This window comes from Macaca thibetana, chromosome 9 (assembly GCF_024542745.1).
Source record: "Macaca thibetana thibetana isolate TM-01 chromosome 9, ASM2454274v1, whole genome shotgun sequence".
Taxonomy (NCBI): domain Eukaryota; kingdom Metazoa; phylum Chordata; class Mammalia; order Primates; family Cercopithecidae; genus Macaca; species Macaca thibetana.
Window position 1 is genome coordinate 121769134 of NC_065586.1, and position 20460 is coordinate 121789593.

The 20460-nt window shown below is 40.8% G+C and overlaps 1 protein-coding gene across 2 annotated transcripts in view; it reads left to right on the forward strand.

Annotated features, from left to right (window-relative positions):
- Positions 1-8018: 8018 nt before the first annotated feature.
- Positions 8019-20460, forward strand: part of EDRF1 (erythroid differentiation regulatory factor 1) — a 46067-nt gene continuing 33625 nt past the window's right edge. Inside the window, exons 1-9 of one of the 2 annotated variants that reach the window (XM_050803712.1) lie at positions 8019-8414; positions 9712-9920; positions 11563-11629; positions 12596-12721; positions 14046-14170; positions 14408-14564; positions 17688-17789; positions 18043-18164; positions 18978-19089. In XM_050803712.1, the coding sequence (XP_050659669.1) occupies positions 8307-8414; positions 9712-9920; positions 11563-11629; positions 12596-12721; positions 14046-14170; positions 14408-14564; positions 17688-17789; positions 18043-18164; positions 18978-19089 (1128 nt within the window). In that variant the 5' untranslated portion in view covers positions 8019-8306. The remainder of the gene's footprint in view (positions 8415-9711; positions 9921-11562; positions 11630-12595; positions 12722-14045; positions 14171-14407; positions 14565-17687; positions 17790-18042; positions 18165-18977; positions 19090-20460) is intronic. The other variant, XM_050803713.1, reaches the window with a different exon arrangement.

Sequence of the window (20460 nt, forward strand, 5' to 3'; positions counted from 1 at the left end):
ATTTGAGAATTTTTTCCTTCTCATCCTTAGCTTAAGGTGCATGTGCAGCATGAATAACTGCCTGGGCTCCAGCCACCCACATGCCTGAAGACCAGACATGAGTGACTTTGAAACTCTTCCTGGGATTCATTTAGGATATTAATCAGCTTCAGAAGAAAACTCACAAAGACTCTAAGAACAATTCTGTTGCAAAAGTGATACCTAGCAGAGACAGTCTACCCTTGCAGTCACTTGCATTGTATCCTGAAAGTCAATGCTAAGAGCTTGGAAAAGAATTCGAGTTCATCAGGTGTCCAGAAAATAAACTCCTTCAAATGCAGTCAAAATAGTTTCAATAACTTCAAATACTCTGCTTGTTATGAATCTACAGAGCAGCAATGAAATAATTATCAGTTAATGATTAAATGTCAGATAGCTATAACCAAGGGTGTCTTGAATTACACTGAAAAATTGTGTATTAAGGTTTTGTTGGGGTGCAGAAAATGATTCCCCAAAATATAGTGCTTTGGCATGCCGAGTACTTTGAAAATCGAAAGGTTTTAGAAATAAGCCTTAGACCCAAGCTCTCTTTCTGACTTTTCTTACCTCCTTGTTTCTCTGATCCTCTTTCTAGAAGCACCTGGAGGGACTGGACCGACTCTCTGGAATTTTCTTATCTAACAAAGCTTCTTTCCAAACACAAGACAAAAAGGCAATAGTCGTAAGAACTCCCTTCTTTAGGGATCTCATCAAATGGCCAGGAAAGAAGAGACGAGACAAAGCTGTCACCACACCCAGACTGCTCATCTGTTCTCTTGAAGGCAGTACTGACAACCTTTGTGCAAGGTGACATTTCACTCATCCTCCCAACACCTCCCCCAGAGCTCAGAGGAACTTTCGTCATTTACTCCTGCACACCTCATCCCCCACTTACCTATGAAGAGAGGGTATACAGGCATCTGGACCCTGCTGGGTTATGAGGTCATTACTCTTCTGCAGTTCCCCGTGGTATGCACGTTAAAATAAACGCATGCCTTTTCTCCTGTTGCTCTGCCTTTTTCCGCTCATTTTCAGCCAAACCTTCAGAGGGTGAAAGGGGAAGCTTTTCTCCTTTGTCCTTACGTTTTGCATTGTCTTGTACCTTGACATTTTTCTACTCTTGTCAAGTTAAACTGTAAAGCAAAATATAGGTCATTAGCTGGCTAATTATTTTTGACTTAAAAAGTAGCTAGCATTTGGTTTTGGGTACCACAGTATGTCCAGTAAAGTCTTTTCAGAAGCAATGATCTAGAAACATTTGTTATCATTCGCCATTATTAAACACATTTTTGGTTGAGTAAAGTGACTCACACTTGTAGTCCTACCTATTCAGGAGGCTGAGGCAGGAGGATCACTTAAGTCCAGGAAAGAGCTCAAGTCCAGCCTGGGTGCTCTCTAAAAATATTAAAATTAAAAAAAATTCTGAACATGCGACCCCAATATCATGTATATTTATTTGTAAATGCTATACTGTCACTAATACATGCACATAAAACAAGTGGAAAACAATGTAACATTTTAATTTACTGACTGAAAATTAGTTATATTTTCATTAATATTTTTTAAAAGAGCAAAATTGCTGAATAGGCTTTATTTTTGAGAATCTTGGTTGAAAACTTTGTGGTATAACAGTTTGAGGTCTCCTTCCAAGTCAAGTTTATTTTAAGATGTGGTTTTAATGGCTGTCATCACTTAAAATATCTCAAAAGATAAGCAAGCCTACTTGAAAAAATTACATGGTCTCAGGGTTTACTAAATCCAACTGCTCATTTCAACTGTATGCACAAATCATGCACAGGTTTTAACTGAAATGTAATTAGTTAAATTTCCATCTTCTTTGAAGTCCATCAGTCTTTTTTTAACAAACCAATTAAACAGTATCAAGGAATAACTCAGAGATTTTTAGTTAGTTGTTTTATATGCAATTTGTTTACTTGTACAAGAAGAAAGGTCAATAGACTGTTGTCATGGAACAAAATTAAAAACAGGATGTATAACAGATAGGAGGCAGAAAAGCCTGCTGGCAGCCTGGGAATCGTGAATCTTGCAGGCATATTTTTGGGGTAAACAAATCAGTTGGCAGCTGATAAAGAGATCAGTCTGGATGTTCTGGGTAGGACAACTAGTATCAAAGAAAACAATTAAGTGTGGACAGATTTTTCGAACCCCTGACGGTGTGGCTGAGGAGCACATGAGGCTTGCTGCCTCTGGACGGGCTCTGCTGGCTCTCTTCCCTCCGCACGCCTTAAGTAAGCCAGAACTACGCCACTGTCCTCCTTAGAATTCCTCAATATATTTAAAACTCAACCTCTCCATTTGGAAGATTTCTAAAAGAGGTTAGGAATTTCAGTTTCTAAGTTAAGTGTGCAGATATGAGTTTTTATAAGCAATATACATCATTTTTAGAGACAAAAATCACATAATGTTGGAAAGATTTCTAAACATCTACTTTCAAAAATGCTCTCCATAAGATTCTTTTGAAAACCAAATACTGGCCGGGTGTGGTGGCTCATGCCTGTAATCCCAGCACTTTGGGAGGCCGAGGTGGGTGGACCACCTGAGGTCAGGAGTTTGAGAGCAGCCTGGCCAACATGGTGAAACCCCGTCTCTACTAAAAATATAAAAACTTAGCTGGGCATGGTGGCGGGCACCTGTAATCCCAGCTACTTGGGAGGCTGATGGCAGGAGAATTGCTTGAACCCGGGAGGCAGAGGTTGCAGTGAGCGGAGATGGCGCCACTGCACTCTGGCCTGGGCAACAAGAGCAAAACTCTGTCAAAAAAAACCAAAACAAAAACAAATACTTTCCCACTCATTGTTTTTTTGTTTGTTTGTTTTGAGACGGAGTCTCGCTCTGTTGCCCAGGCTGGAGTGCAGTGGCGCGATCTCTGCTCACTGCAAACTCCGCCTCCCAGGTTCACGCCATTCTCCTGCCTCAGCCTCCCAAGTAGCTGGGACTACAGGTGCCTGCCACCATGCCCAGCTAATTTTTTGTATTTTTTAGTAGAGATGGGGTTTCACCGTGTTAGCCAGGATGGTCTCAATCTCCTGACCTTGTGATCCGCCCGCCTTGGCCTCCCAAAGTGCTGGGATTACAGGTGTGAGCCACCCGCCTGGCCTACTCATTGTTAAAACATCACCTTTGTTTTGAAGAAACAGATTCAGTCTGTTTGTTTTTGTGAAACTTTCGCTTGGGTATCATCCTAATGACAGCTACATGTCATCACAGATAAGATGAGAAAATGTAGAACACTCTTTATAAAAGAAAATATAGTAACTCATTTTCAAGCTTGACAATTCTTTTGAATGCTTTACTACTGATGATCTGTGATCTCTGTGGGATACAAGATTTTCAAGGTCACTCCTTGCTGTGATCTGGATATATGTATGTCCCCACCAAACTCATGTTGAAATTTGATCTCAGTGTGGTAGTTCTCTCAGGAATTGGTTAGTTCTGCAAGAGTGGGTTGTTACAAAGTCAGAACACCCACCTGGTTTTGCCTCTCTTCACACATGTCCACTTACCCACTGATCTTCTCTGCCATGTTATGACACAGCCTGAAACCTCTCACCAGAAGCCAGAGCCATGTGCTTCAACTTCCCGGCCTGCAGAACCATGAACTAAATCAACCTTTTCTAAAAATAAATTACCCAATCTTAGGTATTCTGTTATCATGACACAAAACAGACTAAGACACCCCTCATCACAAAACTCTGAAAAGATTCTGCAAAAGGCTTTGCTTTTTCACCAAATTTGGCCTTGTGAATGGCATCCAATAGCCTATCCAAGCCACCATATATGCCTGTGGTAGACTGCATAATGGTCATGGATAACCAACATCCCTCCTTAGGGTCCAGTCTCCCCTGCCACACGTATGCTTGGCTTGGCCATGTGATTTATTTGGCCAAAAAAAAAAAAAAAAAAAAAAAAAAATGAATGGCAGTGATGTTTGCCACTTCTGACCAAAAGCTTTTGGAGCTAGTCTGCAATGCACCAATCTCTTTTTGTCTCTGCTACTGCAACTGGCAATGTTCCAGATTGAGGCTGCTTCATCAGATGGGACATACTTATGCTAAATATTTGGGACATTCTCATCCTAAAAATTTTTTCACTGTTTATCTGAAATTCAAATTTAACTTTGCATCCTGTTCTTTCTCTGGCTAACCCAGCTGTAAGCCACTGACCTGGCTAACCCAGCTGTAAGCCACTGACCTGGTTAACCCAGCTGTAAGCCACTGACCTGGCTAACCCAGCTGTAAGCCACTGACCTGGCTAACCCAGCTGTAAGCCACTGACACTTGGGGATCATTGGGTTTGTCAGTATAACCCAATCTTATGTGACCAGCTCACCATGGCCCAAGGAAGGGCACCTGTGTCAATCCATAAATTACATATTAGTAAAGCTTAATTTTGCCTTTACTTGTCAGATAAAAAAAAAAAAAAACAGTCTTCCTGAACCCCAGGGGATTGTCTTTGGAGACCACTATCCAAAGGTATAATCTACAGGGCAAGGTTGTCAGAAACTTAACAATTGCAGTAAAAATGTACACTAATCAGCACTACCCCAGAGATACTAGATTCTGGAGGTGGCTGGAGGATCTGTTTGCTTAACAAGTTCCTCAGGTGATTATGAGACAACTTCAAATCCACTGGCCTATGTCTACTATTTGACTTTTTAGAAAGCTAAGGTAGGAGACCTGGGTACTAGTCCTAACTTTGTAACTACCTTTGTATGATGTTCAACAAGTCGATCCTATTCTCCTTTCTGGACTGCATTGCTCTCATCTAAAGAGGCAAGAGATTGGCTCAGATGACCTCAAATCTCTTTCAGCTCTAAAAGTCTAGGATCAGGAGCCAGAAATTCAAAACTTTCTAAGATCCAGAAAGTAAACAAATGAGGCTGGTGACGGGTAAGACATTAGGTTGTGGAAGCGCCCATGGCAAACTGAAAAGCATATTCCCCAAATGGTCCCTGAGTTGAGAGGTTTTCAAGTTTGGCATGCTCTGCCCGTGAGGCTAGATAAGAACCGTGAGCATCCTGGCCACTTGTTCTTCTGGCAGGAGCCCCAACCACATTTGCCTAACTTAAAATTGTCTTGCTATAACGTTTTGGAAACTATACAAATAACTACCTGAATTTACAAATGACTGGGATTTTTCTCAGAAATCATTGCCTGCTGGGAGGATTTTTGCTGAGAAAGTCTATCTACAAACTGTTTTAGAATGGAACAAACTGTATGTCAATACGACCTTTAATAATTAATGACATTGACATTGCAGTATTTCAGAGCTACTTCATTAAACATTTTTAGCTTTGATTTTGCAGATTAAAAAAAAATATTTTGGAGCCAACAATATTGTTTTTATGTCTCAAACATTTTGATGAGCATTTTAAAAGCCTGTCAGCCCCAGTCATTTTCCCTCCGTTGCCTAAGGGCTGAAACAGTTCTGTCGGCTTGTGCTGTGCCTGGTGTCAGTGATCAGACGGGACTCCAGCCTTTGAGGAGCTCACAGTCGGGAAGGGAGGCAGATACAAACAGGTAATTTTTCTATAATGTGACAAGTGCAGGATAAAGCAATACAAGTGACTGGAACAAAGGAAGGAACCCTGAGGGGTAAGGAGGTGGAGGTGTCAGGAGAGAAGCCAGGTGAGGAAGGAAAAGGTATTTTAGGCAGAGGAAAGCACCAGCAAACGTGGAGCTATGGAACAAGTAGCTGGAGCAGCAAACAAGCACACTGCTCATTCATTCAACAGACACTCTTAGTAGCTAGAGCATCAGGCACTGAAGAGGCAGGTAAACACGTGAGAGCCATGGGTAGTTGCAAGAGCCAGGATAACTACACAGACAAGGCAGAGCAGGCCACGGTTGACGGGGTACATCCCAAGTGGGGCCCTGGGGCAGGAGGACAGGGATGGAGGAAACAGGCAGACACTGGTACAATATAAAAATGAAAATCAATTAGTGTCTGAAAACTTGAAATTCTAAGAGTAATGACTTATCCTCCATGTTTTCCCACAAAATATTCCAACCTCCTATATTAAAAAGTGACAATAACTTTTTAAAAAACACTACACCATGTAAAAGTGGGTTTCTCACCTATTTTAAAAAATTTTCCTGACCACTATGAGCTCCAGCAGCATGTAAAAGTGTTTGACTAGGGAAAAAGAAAAAATTAATAAGCTCTTAGAGCAAGAGGCATATATAAATTTTATGTAACCCAGATGTGCCCAATTGCTCCAGCCCCCAGCAATCTTGCTCCTTTACGAACTAAATTACAGTACTGTAATCCTGGTCCTGTGTGTGGCTGCTGGAGACCCAGCCCTGACTCAGGTTTTCCTCCACAGTCAGTCCCAAGGGTCCCTGGTCACCCTTAGAGCTCCCATTATCCTCTGTGTGCTGCCAACCTCTTTTTCTGTGCTGAGTTCCTGGTTCTGTTTCATACTTTGTCTTTTCACGGGCTATTTCAGCACGTTTTCCCACTAAGCATCATCAACACGTGTCTAGGCACTCACTTCTCAAGAAGCATGCAAAATATTTGAATCCTGAGAAAAGAATCACTGCTATTTCTTTCTTACAAAGATAGAATTACACAATAAAACAACAGAATTTAAAGATTACCACAAGCTGAATTATGTATGTGTGTAAAAGCTTAACAAAATTACATATTATAATAATCACAAATAAAAATAGGAAAAGAAAATATTAAAGAATAAATTTAAATCACTTCATTTCACGACTCAGATCTGTTTTTGTGGACACAGACACAGAAATGGAGACTTTTTAAAATTAAGATCATATTGCACATTGGCTTTTTTTTTTTTTTTTTTGAGACGGAGTCTTGCTGTGTCGCCCAGGCTGGAGTGCAGTGGTGCAATCTCAGCTCACTGCAAGCTCCGCCTCCTGGGTTCAAGCCTCCCTGCCTCAGCCTCCCTAGTAGCTGGGATTACAGGCGCCCACCACCACACCTGGCTAATTTTTGTATTTTTAGTAGAGATGGGTTTTCACCCTGTTGGTCAGGCGGTCTCGATCTGACCTCGGGTGATCTGCCCACCTCGGCCTCCCAAAGTGCAGGGATTACAGCCGTGAGTCACCGCGCCTGGCTTGTTACATTTAATTCATAAAATTGTTTTGTTACATTTGAAAGCAATTTGTGAGTTGAATGCTTGCTCATCAGGAGCATTCCTGAAAACGGACAGGACAGTGAGTTATCACAGCCAAATGTGAATTACAAATTGAGATAGCCAAACTGCAGGAACCAAGTTAATTTTTAAAAACACTTTCTGCATCCTACGGCACAACAAAACACTTTTCCTACAAAACATGTATGATGGATGTGGCTGCGTTTGACAGTTGGAGATGACATTGAAGAGTGGGAAAGTAAGAGAGCCTGGACCTTCAAAGCTTGCAAACGGCCCGGGCTATTTCTCCACCTCCTGGCTACTCCAAGGAACCTCCTGGGAACCTGTGAGAAACGCCAAGTCTCAGGCCCACCCAGAGCGCCCGAATGAAAACATACGCGTTATGAGGCCCCAGGTGCAGCGTCTCAGGGATCCTGCACAGCCTGGGACGCCCCGCAAGCAGCGGGCATGCCGGGCCTCCAGGAGCCTCCGAAAGCCACCCATTCCCTAAACCGGGAGCCTCGTCCGCGCGTCCCAGCGTCCTCCCCGGAAGCCCCGCCGCTCCCACACCCAGGATGGAGCCACACGGGCACTAAGAGGCGGGCAGGGGCGCCCAGTCTTGAGATGGCAGGCTCGCTTTTCCAGTCCGGGCCCTCGGGGTGCCCGTGTGAAAAGAGGTGACACTGAAGCCTGGGGAAGAAGTGCGAAGCCCTCACTAATTCACGTAACCGGAGCCAACGGTAGCGTAGAGGGCTGCACGTCCCCTCCCACGCGCAGACTACCTGCAAGCGCGCACCACCCCCAGAACTGTTTGCCAACAAAGACGTGCAGGGGGCGGAGCCTGAGCGTCAGATCCCGCGAGCGGCGTGCAGGGGGCGGAACCTAGGAGTCAGATACCGCGAGAAGCAGTCTCCCGAAGAGGTTCGGACAAGCGCAGGCGCACTACAATTCCCGCCCTGGCCGCGAAGGTGGGACCCGCAGCGGGAGGCGGGGCCGGGCCTATGGGACAAAGATCGCGAGATTTAATGTGGAGTCACAGCTACTTCTTCCTGGCAGAGACCGGAAGTGCGGTCCGCGGAGTGTGTCTGGCGCTTGCCCTGTTTTGGGCCCGGGTGGCTGTTGCCGCTGCTCCGCTCCCCCTTCGTCTCGCCTGACCTGGATCGAAGTGATGGGGGATCCCAAGGAGGCCGGAGCAGAGGGTCCGCCGGCGGGGGCCGCCTCTCGAGGAGGGCTCAGCCTCCTGTCCCAGGGAGAATCCGAGGAACCTTCTGCACAGGTGAGTCCTCCGCGGAGTGGCACCTGCCAGGGATGCGGGAGCCGAGGATCCGCTCCACCGGGGAGGGATGCCACGGTTCCCGGCAGATTCTGGAGGCTTCTCCATGTTTCCCTGACACCCCCAAAACAGGGAGTGGAAGTCCGTGTTCCTTTCGGCAGGTATTCGTATTAAAAGCAGTCCTGGTAGCCGACAGGTGAGTTAGATACGATCTCTGCTCTCAAGGAGGGTTCTTGTAAATATGTCGTTCCAAAACGTGGCACAGTCGTGCAAAGCAGGAGGGAAGAAACGGTGCCAGGCAGTGACTCGCCGAGAATGAGACCGAACTAATTCACAAAAGGTGTAAAATGTTTGCCAGGCAGAAAAGGGACTGCGTGAAAGGTTAGAATATTGAACCCAGACACTGAACTTGCTTTGGGAGTGTGCAGGTGCAGGTTGTGAGGAACGAACCCCCCATGCCTTGCTATGAAGTTAGAGACTCAAGATTATTTGAACCATGCATACATGCATGAACCGATGCATCAATTACTAAATATCTGCATTAAAACAAAAAAAGGCCCAAATATTCTACCACTACTTTATGAATGATGTGTTATTAAAATTAAAATACATCTTTGGCCCGGCGCGGTGGCTCACTCCTGTAATCTCAGCACTTTGGAAGGCCGAGGTGGGTGGATCACCTGAGGTCGGGGAGTTCGAGACCAGCCTGGCCAACATGGCAAAACCCCGTCTCTACTAAAAATACAAAAATTAGCCGGGCGTGGTAGTGCAAGCTTGTAATTCCAGCTACTAGGGACGCTGAGGCAGGAGAATGGCTTAAGCCCAGGTTGCCCAGGTTGCAGTGAGCCATGATTGCTCCGCTGCACTCCAGCCTGGGCAACAAAGCGAGACTACTTCTCAAAAATTAAAAAAAAAAAAAAAAGAATTAAAATACATCTTCGATACTGAAAATAGACTTTATTGAAGTTTGCATTTAGTTAACATGTTACCATTGAGTCTCCTTGGTTTCTGCTTCTCCACATTATATGAATAAATTTTAAAAGGTAGAGTAGGTGGTCCATTTTCTAGCTGATAACCATGACCATCATACTCCTTGACTCATCTTTTTTCTTTGAAGTTGGTGTAAAAGAACTAAATAAATGTTAGCGTTTATGCTCAAATTTATTAAGTGCTGTTAGTAACATGTGGCATCCGTTCCTTGTGAAGCCTGGTGTGACAGGTCCTTGTTTTCTTTTTTATGAAGGTGAGATTTTTCGTTCCTAGTAATTTTCATTAAAGTTTCACCCAATGTGTTAATTAGGGATCAGCTTTATTTCTTGGAGGCAATGAAGTGAAGAGCCGAGCTGTGGTGAAATACTCTTCTGCCCCTCCTCGAACAGCATTTGCACGCCTTGAAGAGAAAACAGACTTGAAACTCCCACCTGCCAACTGGTTACGAGAGAGTGCCAAACTAGGGCCGGCAGGAACTACCATTCTTGGCAACAGCAAGAAAAGCAAGCCATTTTCAAGGTAAATATTAATCAGTGGCATTTTTACCTGCCCCTCCACCCTCACTTAAAACTCTTATTTGCTTTTAAATTCAGTTTGTAATGCCCATTAACTTGTCGAGATTTCTCTTTAGAGAAAGATCACATTTGATTTTCAAAGGCTTTTTATTCTGATAATAGATGATGTTACAATATGAAGATGTACATACAATATCAATTGCATATGCTTCTTTCAAGTCTGCATCACGTTATTAGCAAAGATGAGTTTTGACCGCCAAAGTTCAATCAGCCCTTTTATTTTAGCCAATTTGCATACCTTTTGAATATATGAATATAAAGGATCAGCTTGGTGCATGAGGAGGAAAACCTTGAACATTACTTCATCTTTCCTGTGGAGTTTTTCATTAAATGGTGGCAGGTTGATCTGGAAAAGCCAGATTTAAAAACCCAGCATGTTGGGTGACCTATACCTTAACTTTGGCACCAGAAATTCTGCTGATGGTATTTAAAGTTGAGAGAGTAGCCTGAGGTCCTATAGAGAAAAATGTACTAATGTCCATATTGTAGGCCATTTAATGTGTGGGGTTCTCTTTTCTTCTTCCCCCTTCTCAGCCACTCAATCTAAAATATTTCCATGTAACTTGTATCAAGGGGCACAAATACACTAATACTTTATGAGCTGGTAGTTTGGAAATTATCCTAAAGCCTCAGAAAATAAAAGTTATATTTGCAAAAATACGTTTGTGTGTAGCATCATTTATAGGAGCAAAAAGTTGGGAATATCCCAGATATCATTTTTTAAAAGAATGGCTTAATTATGATTTGTCAACATAATTAAATGTTGCGAGGAAATTTGAATAATTATATTAACTCTATACAAATGCCGTGCCAAGTATTTTATATGCTTATTTAATTCTCACAACAACTCTTTGAGATAGGCACTGTTAATTATTTTGCACCTGAGAAAACGGAAGCTGAGAAGGGTGAAATAATTTGACTCAAGCGTACAGTAAATCACAAAGCATGCTTTGCCATTAGGCAGTCCTTGGTAAGTGTCCTGACTCTGCCTTTTAGTAATTGGAACATGGCGATGTTGGGTACCTTTCAGGCTTATAGACTATAGATGTGCCTCAGGTGGTACGTGGCATCAGTTGGCTGCTCAATTAACAGTTTTTTTCCATTTCCTTTTGTGGCTGAATTGGTGTCAGGTGCATTTTTTTCATGTATATTTTTTAAAAGAGGTATTGTATATCACTAGAAACACAATCTCAGAAAGTAAAATCCTAGTACATGTTTCTGTTTTTCTTATCTCTCCACCTAAAAAGAATAAAGTTTTGAACTATTTTCCCTTGGAGACTTTGGGTTTTGTGATTACAAAAATAAAATAATTGTTTTTATTTGAAATATTTCCTACTGGATGCTTCTAATGATTATTACCATGTCTTATCAAATCTAAGATGCCATTGACTCTCAGACACAGCATGATTTTAGTGCCACTAAGAAGAAAAAACTTGCCAGCTGTGATGGTGATACACATCCTGGTTTCAGAGTTGTTAAAATGTGGAAAATGTGTATCCTAGAAGCAATGAAGTATTGTTATTAAATTCTACTTGCATGATTATGAGCATGACCTTATAACCGGTGTCCTTTTATCTCTTTGGTAGCTTTGGCATGGCATACGACTTTATTGATTCAGTGGGAAATGATGTGGATGTTGTCTCTGACTCTGAAGTAAGTGTAATTTTGGGGGTGTTTTGTGATAGGTGTTTTATACCATGCTGTGTTTTGCATGATATAAATTTGCAAGTCTTGAGAAATTAGTGATGAAATAAGACAAAACTTATCTGATTATTGAATATCTTTTTTGTTATTAAAGTATCATTGTTTACCACATTTTTATTTAAAGAGGAAGGAATAATCCCCAAACACTGGCAGTGGTAATAATACTGATGGTTATATTTTAATGATAGTAATTGAAACTGATTATAGTGTTTGGGATTATTCTGTATATGTTACCAATTGAGTTACAAATGATATTTCTAGTAAAATCTATTGATCGTTATTGGCTTTGATCTGATATGCTAGAAGCCTGGGTCAGCATAACAGTGTGACGTATCCACCCTTAACTTTAAGAAATCCTATCATGTAAAAATAAATGTTTGGGCAGGGCACAGTGGCTCAAGCCTGTAATCCCAGCACTTTGGGAGGCCGAGACGGGCGGATCACGAGGTCAGGAGATCGAGACCATCCTGGCTAACACGGTGAAACCCCGTCTCTACTAAAAAATACAAAATAACTAGTCGGGCGAGGTGGCAGGGCGCCTGTAGTCCCAGCTACTCGGGAGGCTGAGGCAGGAGAATGGCGTAAACCCGGGAGGCGGAGCTTGCCGTGAGCCCAGATCGCGCCACTGCACTCCAGCCTGTGCGACAGAGCGAGACTCCATCTCAAAAAAAAAAATTTAAAAATAAATGTTTGACTGTCACTGACATAGTGTGACTCATAAAGTCTACGTGATTCTGGTTTGAACGCTCCATCCTCTGTGTGTTTGCGTGTAGCTCTTGGTTTAAAGTTCTGTTTGTATAACCTTAAGGAAATAAGATTTATTATGCTTTAAAATGAATGAAGCTAAAATTTAAAAGATTGCAAATCACACCAAAACAGTCTTTCTCAACTATTTTTTTCTCTTAATTTTTTAAGAACATAAAAAAACTCCTGAAAATTCCCTACAGCAAGTCGCACGTGAGCATGGCAGTACACCGCATAGGAAGGACTCTCTTACTAGATGAGCTAGATATTCAAGAACTCTTTATGAGATCATCTCAGGTAATGCTTTTGTGAAAAAATCCAGCAAAACATTAACAGCTTAAGAGCACTAGAAATATGATTTTGTTTCAGAGAATGGCCAAAGTGGAAATGTAGTTGAGTACTTCAACAATCGAGAAACTGAAAGTTTTGCTGAAGATAGAAAAGCTTGAATGAAGAAAAAAGAAGAGAATGAGAATGGTGAAGAAAATTATTTTATTGATTCCAATAGCCAGATTCTTTCTTACAAGAAAACAGATGAAGCCAATGAAGAAAGTTGTGAAAAATCTGTGAAATTTAAGGGACTAGTTTAATATTTTTAAAAATCCTTTAATGTCTCCCTTAAGCAGATTCTCATGAAACATGGCTACTGGAAAATGTGAAAAATATTAGAAGCTGTTCCTCTGAATAAATACAGTCACGTACCCATAATAACGTTTCAGTCAGCGATGGACTGCATATACCGGTGGTCCCATAAGATTATAATATACTGTATTTTTACTGTATTTGCAATGTTTAGATACACAAATACCACTGTGTTACCATTGCCTGTGATATTCAGTACAGTCACATGTACAGATTTGTAGCCTGGGAACAATAGGCTATACCATATGACCTAGGCCGGAGTAGGCTATATCCCCATTGTTAAATGACACATGGCTGTAGTTATTAGAATTAATTGATGCTCTTTAGCTTAGATTCTCAAATTGTATGTTGGTAAGGACTGTTTTTCCCACATGTTGAGAATGGATACTTTTGAAAAACATAACATTGTTGCAGTTTCTCAAGGATTACCCTCCATATCTGTACTTTTCTTGGGCTGGCAAGAAATAGTTCATAGTCAATCTTTAAAGAATATTCCTACAGTGCTTTGATAAAGAAAATTAAGCTATGGTGATTTAAATGACATTTAAAATAAGTGTTTTTTTCCTTTGAAAAGACCACAGTTTAGTTCATCATGTGAGTATGAGCCTAGGCACTGGGATGTGACAGTGAACAAATCACAGGCCTTGCTCCTTAGCAGTTCATTGTTTGGGGTTATAAACACACAGATCATTTCAATATAGTGTGCAAAGTGAGACCTTCTCCAGCTGCTAAAGAACATGTTATAGAGAAGACTTACCTCTCCCAGACTGTTAGGAGATGGGGAAGATGGGTTTCCTTTAGGAAACAAAAAACAAAAGAAATGTGGTCTGCGTTGACCCAGAAAGATAAGATTTTAATGAATTTGTGTTTATGAAACCATATTCAAAGAATAAAAGGAGACTTTTCTGTAAGATAGTACTAAGGAACATTGTTTCAACTATGTGTGTTGTATTAATAATATGTATCTCATGTTATCCAGACTGGTGACTGGACATGGTTGAAAGAGTTTTATCAAAGACTAATTGACCAGAAGTGGCAGAGGAAGAAAAAGAGCAAGGAGCACTGGTATCAAAAGGCAATTCTTTCCAAGTTCTTATATTACAGGTACTCGGCTACTTATTTCTCTAAAGAGAAAAAGGGAATTCTGATCTAAAATTTAGTTTGAAGCTTATACAAATAATAATTTAAGTTTGGCCCCTATGATACTGTTAACATTTATTTCATATTTCTTTTTTACGAGATGTATGCTTAATTACAGATTGTAGTTTTTATAAACTGGTAGACTGTTGCATAAAGTTAACTTTAGTAACAGTGATCCTTTTTTATTTCTGGTTTGGCCAGTATCAATGGTGATGGAGCCGCTCAGCCTGTCTCATCTACCGCAGAACAGCAGGAATCGTCCAGTTCAGATCAGACAAATGATTCGGAAGGGGCTTCATGGCCCGCTCCCTTCGAAATGCCTTCTTCAGTTTCTGAAGATCCCAGTGCTTCCAGTCAGGTTAGTACTTAAATGCTAATTCTAGAAACTCCCTTAGAAAGACAAAGCCTTTTTTAACATCTTGTTAAAAAAAAAAGAACAGGAATAAGAAATATTCTGTCAGCTTATATAATGAGGGAAAAAAGACTTCTATCAGTTTATGGAGTGGGAGAAATACTTTTTAGTTTTTCACAATAGAATTTACAAGAGCTGTTATAAGTGGGTAGATCAGACTTTTTTATTAAATCAAAATATTTTATAATAGTTTACTGATATGTTTATTAATACTGATTATCTCCCTAAAGTGGTGAGTGTTATATAGAGATATAGTTTATTTTTAACTTTAGATATGTAGGAAATACCTATAAAATACAGAGATTCAGAGGCCTGTTTGTAATTTAAGTTCTAACCTTTTTCATAACTTTTAGTCAGATTGTTAGGCCTAAAATATCCCTTTAAGATTTTCCCGATAAAATTCCTGAAACTTAGTCCATATTCATGTTATAAAACTTTTAGAAAAGAGAATGGACTGGATTGTCCTTTTTATCTCTTACATCCTTGTTTCTTCTTATTGCTTATTTATTTTTGTGCTTATTGTATCTATCAAAGAATAAAATAAGGCTATAGATGTAATTGTGGCATGTCTATTTTCAGGAAAATAGATAGATAAATGGATAATAAGATCTGTAACTTGATAAATTACGTCTTCCCTCTTGCTGTGTGTTCCCACATATTGAGCACTATTCAACCAGATCGTTTCAATCTTCACAAATTACAGGGAGCAAATACATTTACCTCGATTTTAGTTTCAGTAGGTTTAAAATAGAGAAAGCATCCCATGAAACTCCATAATGAATTCGAATTTTTTCAAAAGTGAGAAAAATGTAAGGAAAAGGAAGGAAGTAATTAATATGCAAGTCACATAGTGGTAACAACCAAGAAGTAGGGATATTCTAGGATTCAGAAGGGAGAAAAGACTACATAATACAAATACTACCCTCCTTATTACCCATCTCACCCATCTCCCAGTGTTATTCTTTCTTTACCTTGTTTAGGAATTACTTTGGAAACTTTTGGAGACTTGGGAATCTGTAGACTTATGTGTGGAGGAAGCAAACTGGCGTTTATTGAATAGCTCTTATGCCATGTACTTTGATACGTATGTTTGTACAAGTTTTTTTTTTTTCTTCTTGGAGCTGCATATTGTACAAATAAGTAAACTAAAGCTCATCAAAAGATGTTTCACATGGTCATACAGCTGGCGAAACTCTCAGGCTAGGGCATAAATGATCTTTCTGCCTGCAGAGGCCTGTTTCCTCCAGCAGTACCCCACTCTGTCTGTGTACTCCACACACGGTTAGCAAGGCCCTACTAGCAGTCAGATCATCGTAGCAGTGGTGTATCCCTAGGCAGAGCTAGCCTGCCATAAGAGTCTCTTACAGAGTACTTTTCTTATATTATACTGCCTAAATTTCAGCTTTAGAGGTTTGTTTATATTTGCAAGGTATCGCTGCACAAATTCTTGTTCCAAAAACTAAAACTGCTGGTTTGAGATCTTTGTTGAGCAGTTACAGAGGTTAAATAGGTGACTGTGGGATGGCCTTAGAGCCAGACATTTATCGAGAACGTTGTAACCTAGGGCCCATACTCTGACTAAAGCAACTGCCTGGCAAACTATGTTTTACGAATCAGTTCATGAATTCTTAACTTGTCTGTGTAAACAAATAATAAAATAAAAAAGAGTTTAAAGTTATCTTAGGACTCCTGAGGGAGAAGACAAGGCACAGTAGAAGTGCTAGAGAGCCACCTGTGCTTGTAGTCACACACGCTTCCCAGGCAGGTGCCAAGCCTATTGGCACACACAGATAACAAGTAAGACAGATGTTTGTGGAATAAGCAGCACACACATGCCTGTCTTGGGCTCTGTCGAGGCACTGACATTAAAAGCTTAAAGTAGTATTTCTTAATGGCTGTACTACTTTCCTGCTGGTTGGAAAATTGAGTGGTAGGCTGAGTTTACCCAGTGTCAAAGGGCCCACTTCCTAAGTGTATTCTAAAATGTATTCCAGACCGGGCGCAGTGGCTCACGCCTGTAATCCCAACACTTTGGGAGGCCAAGGTGGGCGGGTCACTTGAGGCCAGGAGTTTGAGACCAGCCTGGCCAACACGGCAAAACCCCATCTCTACTAAAAAAAAAAATTAGCTGGGCATGGTGGCATGTGCCTGTAATCCCAGCTACTCTGGAGGCTGAGGTAGGAGAATTGCTTGAACACGGGAGGCAGAGGTTGCAGTGAGCTGAGATCACGTCACTGCACTCCGGCCTGGGCAACTCTCTCTCTCTCAAAAAAAAACTGTATTCCAGAGAATATCTTAAGAACAAAAAGTGTTCTGAGATTAAATAAATTTGGGAAACATTGGTTTTTACAAAGGCAAAGTAGATTTTTCTATTGCAGGATTGCTTATTATATCTTTATTGTTTTAATAGCAATAAATATTGTTACTCCACGAAAGTGAATACTTGGTAAATGTCATCTTTCAAACCTGACTCTGGAAAATTTTCATTCAGTTTCAGGAGCTAGTGTTCTGTGAAACACACATTAGGAAATGCTAAGCTGGAGACTGTTAAGATAATGAGTATCTCAAACTGTGGCTGAGTAAGATTTCTTAGGAATTTCTTTTTTTTAAGAGACAGAGTCTCACTATGTTGCCCAGGCTGGATTCGAACTCCTGGGCTCAAGCAGTCCTCCCATGTTGACCTCCCAAGTAGCTTGGACTATAAGCACATGCCATCGTGCCTAGCCAGTTCCTTAGAATTTTTAAATTCAATACAGATAGAGTAGGCTGAAAGAGCAGTGGTAATCAGATGCTCAAAAAAGGAGAAAAATGAAAAACTTTGGACGTTTAGAATAATCTTTAATCTGTCTCACTTGAGTAAGATCTAAATGTGATTCGCTTCTTGTGGTAGCTGTGATCACCAGCCAGAGCAGGCCACCCAGTGAGGAGTGTTATTATCTGTATTGGCCTAATTCACAATAGTAGATTTGAAGTGTGTACTTTGAATATTTAGGTGATACTCTTCAACAGTGGGTCAATTTTAAGAAATGTTGACAGCAGAATCACTCCTTATCCTTGCACTTTTCACAGGGAAGTGAGCCTCTTGAACCCTCATACATAGTGGGGCATGTGGCCTCAGCACCCAAAGAACAAAACCTGACTACTTTATTCAATGACGGGGAGCACAGTCAGGTATGCTTTCCATGGTGTCCACGGTGACAGCCAATCCCCAGTCTACTTCGTCATTTCAAAACTAGTCTAAGTCGAAATTGATAGGGAAAAACTCCACTTGACCCTGAAATTGCTTTCTAAGCATCTTTGTGATCTTAGCTCTGGGGCCTGACTTTGTCTTCTTTGTCTCTTCCTTTTTCTAGTCTTTTTATGGATCATAGGGGGAAATTACAGATTGACTGTTTATTATAATCTTTCCTGTTTTAAATCACAGGGTCTTAAAAATGATTTCGTTCGGAATATTCTTTGGACATTTGAAGATATCCATATGTTGGTTGGCTCCAACATGCCCATATTTGGAGGAGGCAGATACCCAGCAGTCAGCTTACGTCTCAGGTAAACCAACATCGTACCCCTTCTCAAGCTTATGGTATTTAAATTCTTCCTTTAAAATCTGTTCCATCAGGCTGAGGTTGCAGTGAGCCAAGATCATGCTACTGCACTCCAGCCTAGGCGAAAGAGCAAGACTCTTGTCTCAAAAAAAGAAAGAATCAGTGTTCCATCTGTTTGGGCATCTTCCTCTTTCTCTAGGTTTTTTCACCTCCCTCCTTCCCTTGCCAGTTGAAATGGCCGCATTAAGGAAGGAGCTACTATCAACAAATGCTGAAAGGCAGGCCTATAGCCGAGTCTCATTCTAGACCTCATTGAATAGAGCCAGAGGTTTGTTGGACTGAACTAGTCTTAGGTCTGAACCTACGACTTGTGAGAATATTCAAGACAGTTTATTTAATTAGTTAGAGAGTTTCCTACTAACTACTTGTGAGCATTTTGCTTAATGCTCCACATGTATTTGTTGACATTAGCCAGTGTGAATTCTAACTTAAGCATGGTCTTGTATGGTATTCAGTCTTTCTCAAGTTGTGTGAGGAGCAGGCAGTAGGCTGACAGTCCTTTCCTATCATATTGTCTTCTATTCTTACTGAAAACTTACCAGTGTCAGTTAGAAATACAAGCAAGCTTTTGGAAAGTTGTTAAGTATAGCACAACCACTGAGCTGCATGTGCATATCTTGTCAGAAAAGAAAGCATAGATGGCATTTTCTATCAAGAGAGGACAGCTTAAAATACTTAAATGATAAAATAACTTTCAGATGATTCATTAAGGAACATCTTAATTAAACCAAATAACGCTAGAACTGTATATTTTTAGGGATAACAACAAACCAATTAATGTGCTAACTGGAATTGACTATTGGTTGGACAACTTGATATGCAATGTACCAGAGCTTGTGATGTGTTTTCATGTAAACGGAATTGTACAGGTAAGATACAGTGTGATTTTTGTAACCTCTCAAACGCAAATTGGTACAGAGAGTTCCTCACCAAAGTCTTTATGGCCTTAAAGTACTAAGGTACATTTTTGGCAGGGAAGATAGCTGTGAATAAACTGAATTTGAGTGTACATTTAAGTTGGTGATAACAGAATTCTAGATGTTCTAGAAGTGTAATTTTACAGGTAATTTGGAGGAAGTTCATAAATGTATGAAAACCTGCATTTGTAGCCATAGAAGTCTAATTTTAATGCCAAGCACTCATTAATAATTAACTGAAAGTGTCTATACAATGGAGGCGTTTCTTCATTATGCAAATATCTACTCAGTACACGCAAAGTTTTAGGGAAGGATCTTGTAAAAATTGTGTATGGTAGATAGCTTATATAGCAAATTCTTATTCAGCATATTCTGTTTAGAAGACATGTATCCCCATTATAAGTGTTGGGGGAAGCCAGGCATGTTGGCTCATGCATGTAATCCCAGGCTACTCAGGAGACTGAGGCAGGAGGATCACTTGAAGCTGAGAGTTTAAGACCAACCTGGGCAATGTAGCGAGACCCTAACTGTAGAAAAAAACCCCACACACTTAGCTGGGCATGGTGGTGCATGTCTGTAGTCCCAGCTACTTGGGGGCTTGAAGCAGGAGGATCACTGGAGCCCAGGAATTTGAGGCTGCAATGAGTTATGATCGTGCCACTGCACTCCAGTATGAGTGACAGAGCAAGACCCCGTCTCAAAAAAATAAAAAATTTAGAATTTAAACAATAAATAATGGTTGAAGGAAAACAAAGAATAAGTTTGGTTGTTAGAAAGAGATAATCCAATGGGAAATAATATGCAGAGAAAACAGTCGGAGACAGATAAGAACGAGAAGTGTAATACACACACACAAGTCTAGATCATCAGAGGAGGGGCTGAGCACTGACACTGGAAGAAAGACTTGGTGGAAGAAGGGCCATCTTCACTGAGTCCTGATAATAGGTAGTATCCCAAAAAATAAAAGCTGGATTTCAAAAGTCTAGTGTAAATACATGAAAGGATTGATAATAAATCCAGCTAGGGAACACAGGATTTAGGTAGCACAATAGCTGCAAATAAGGTTGGAAAAGTCATGATCAAGTGATGGAGATCTTAAATGTTGAGCTAAGGAGTATGGACTTGGTTCAGTTGGTAATCTGGAATCAGTGAAGGCATCTAGGAGGGGAAATTTGTTGTGTTAGAATATTAATTTAGAGATAGCATATAGGATAGACAAGGAGGACTTAGAGACAAGAAAACCGGAGGCATTGTACCGTTTTGCTAATAGTATAATGTACTTCCACTAGAGAGGAACTGTTAAGAATCAACAATGGTAAGAAT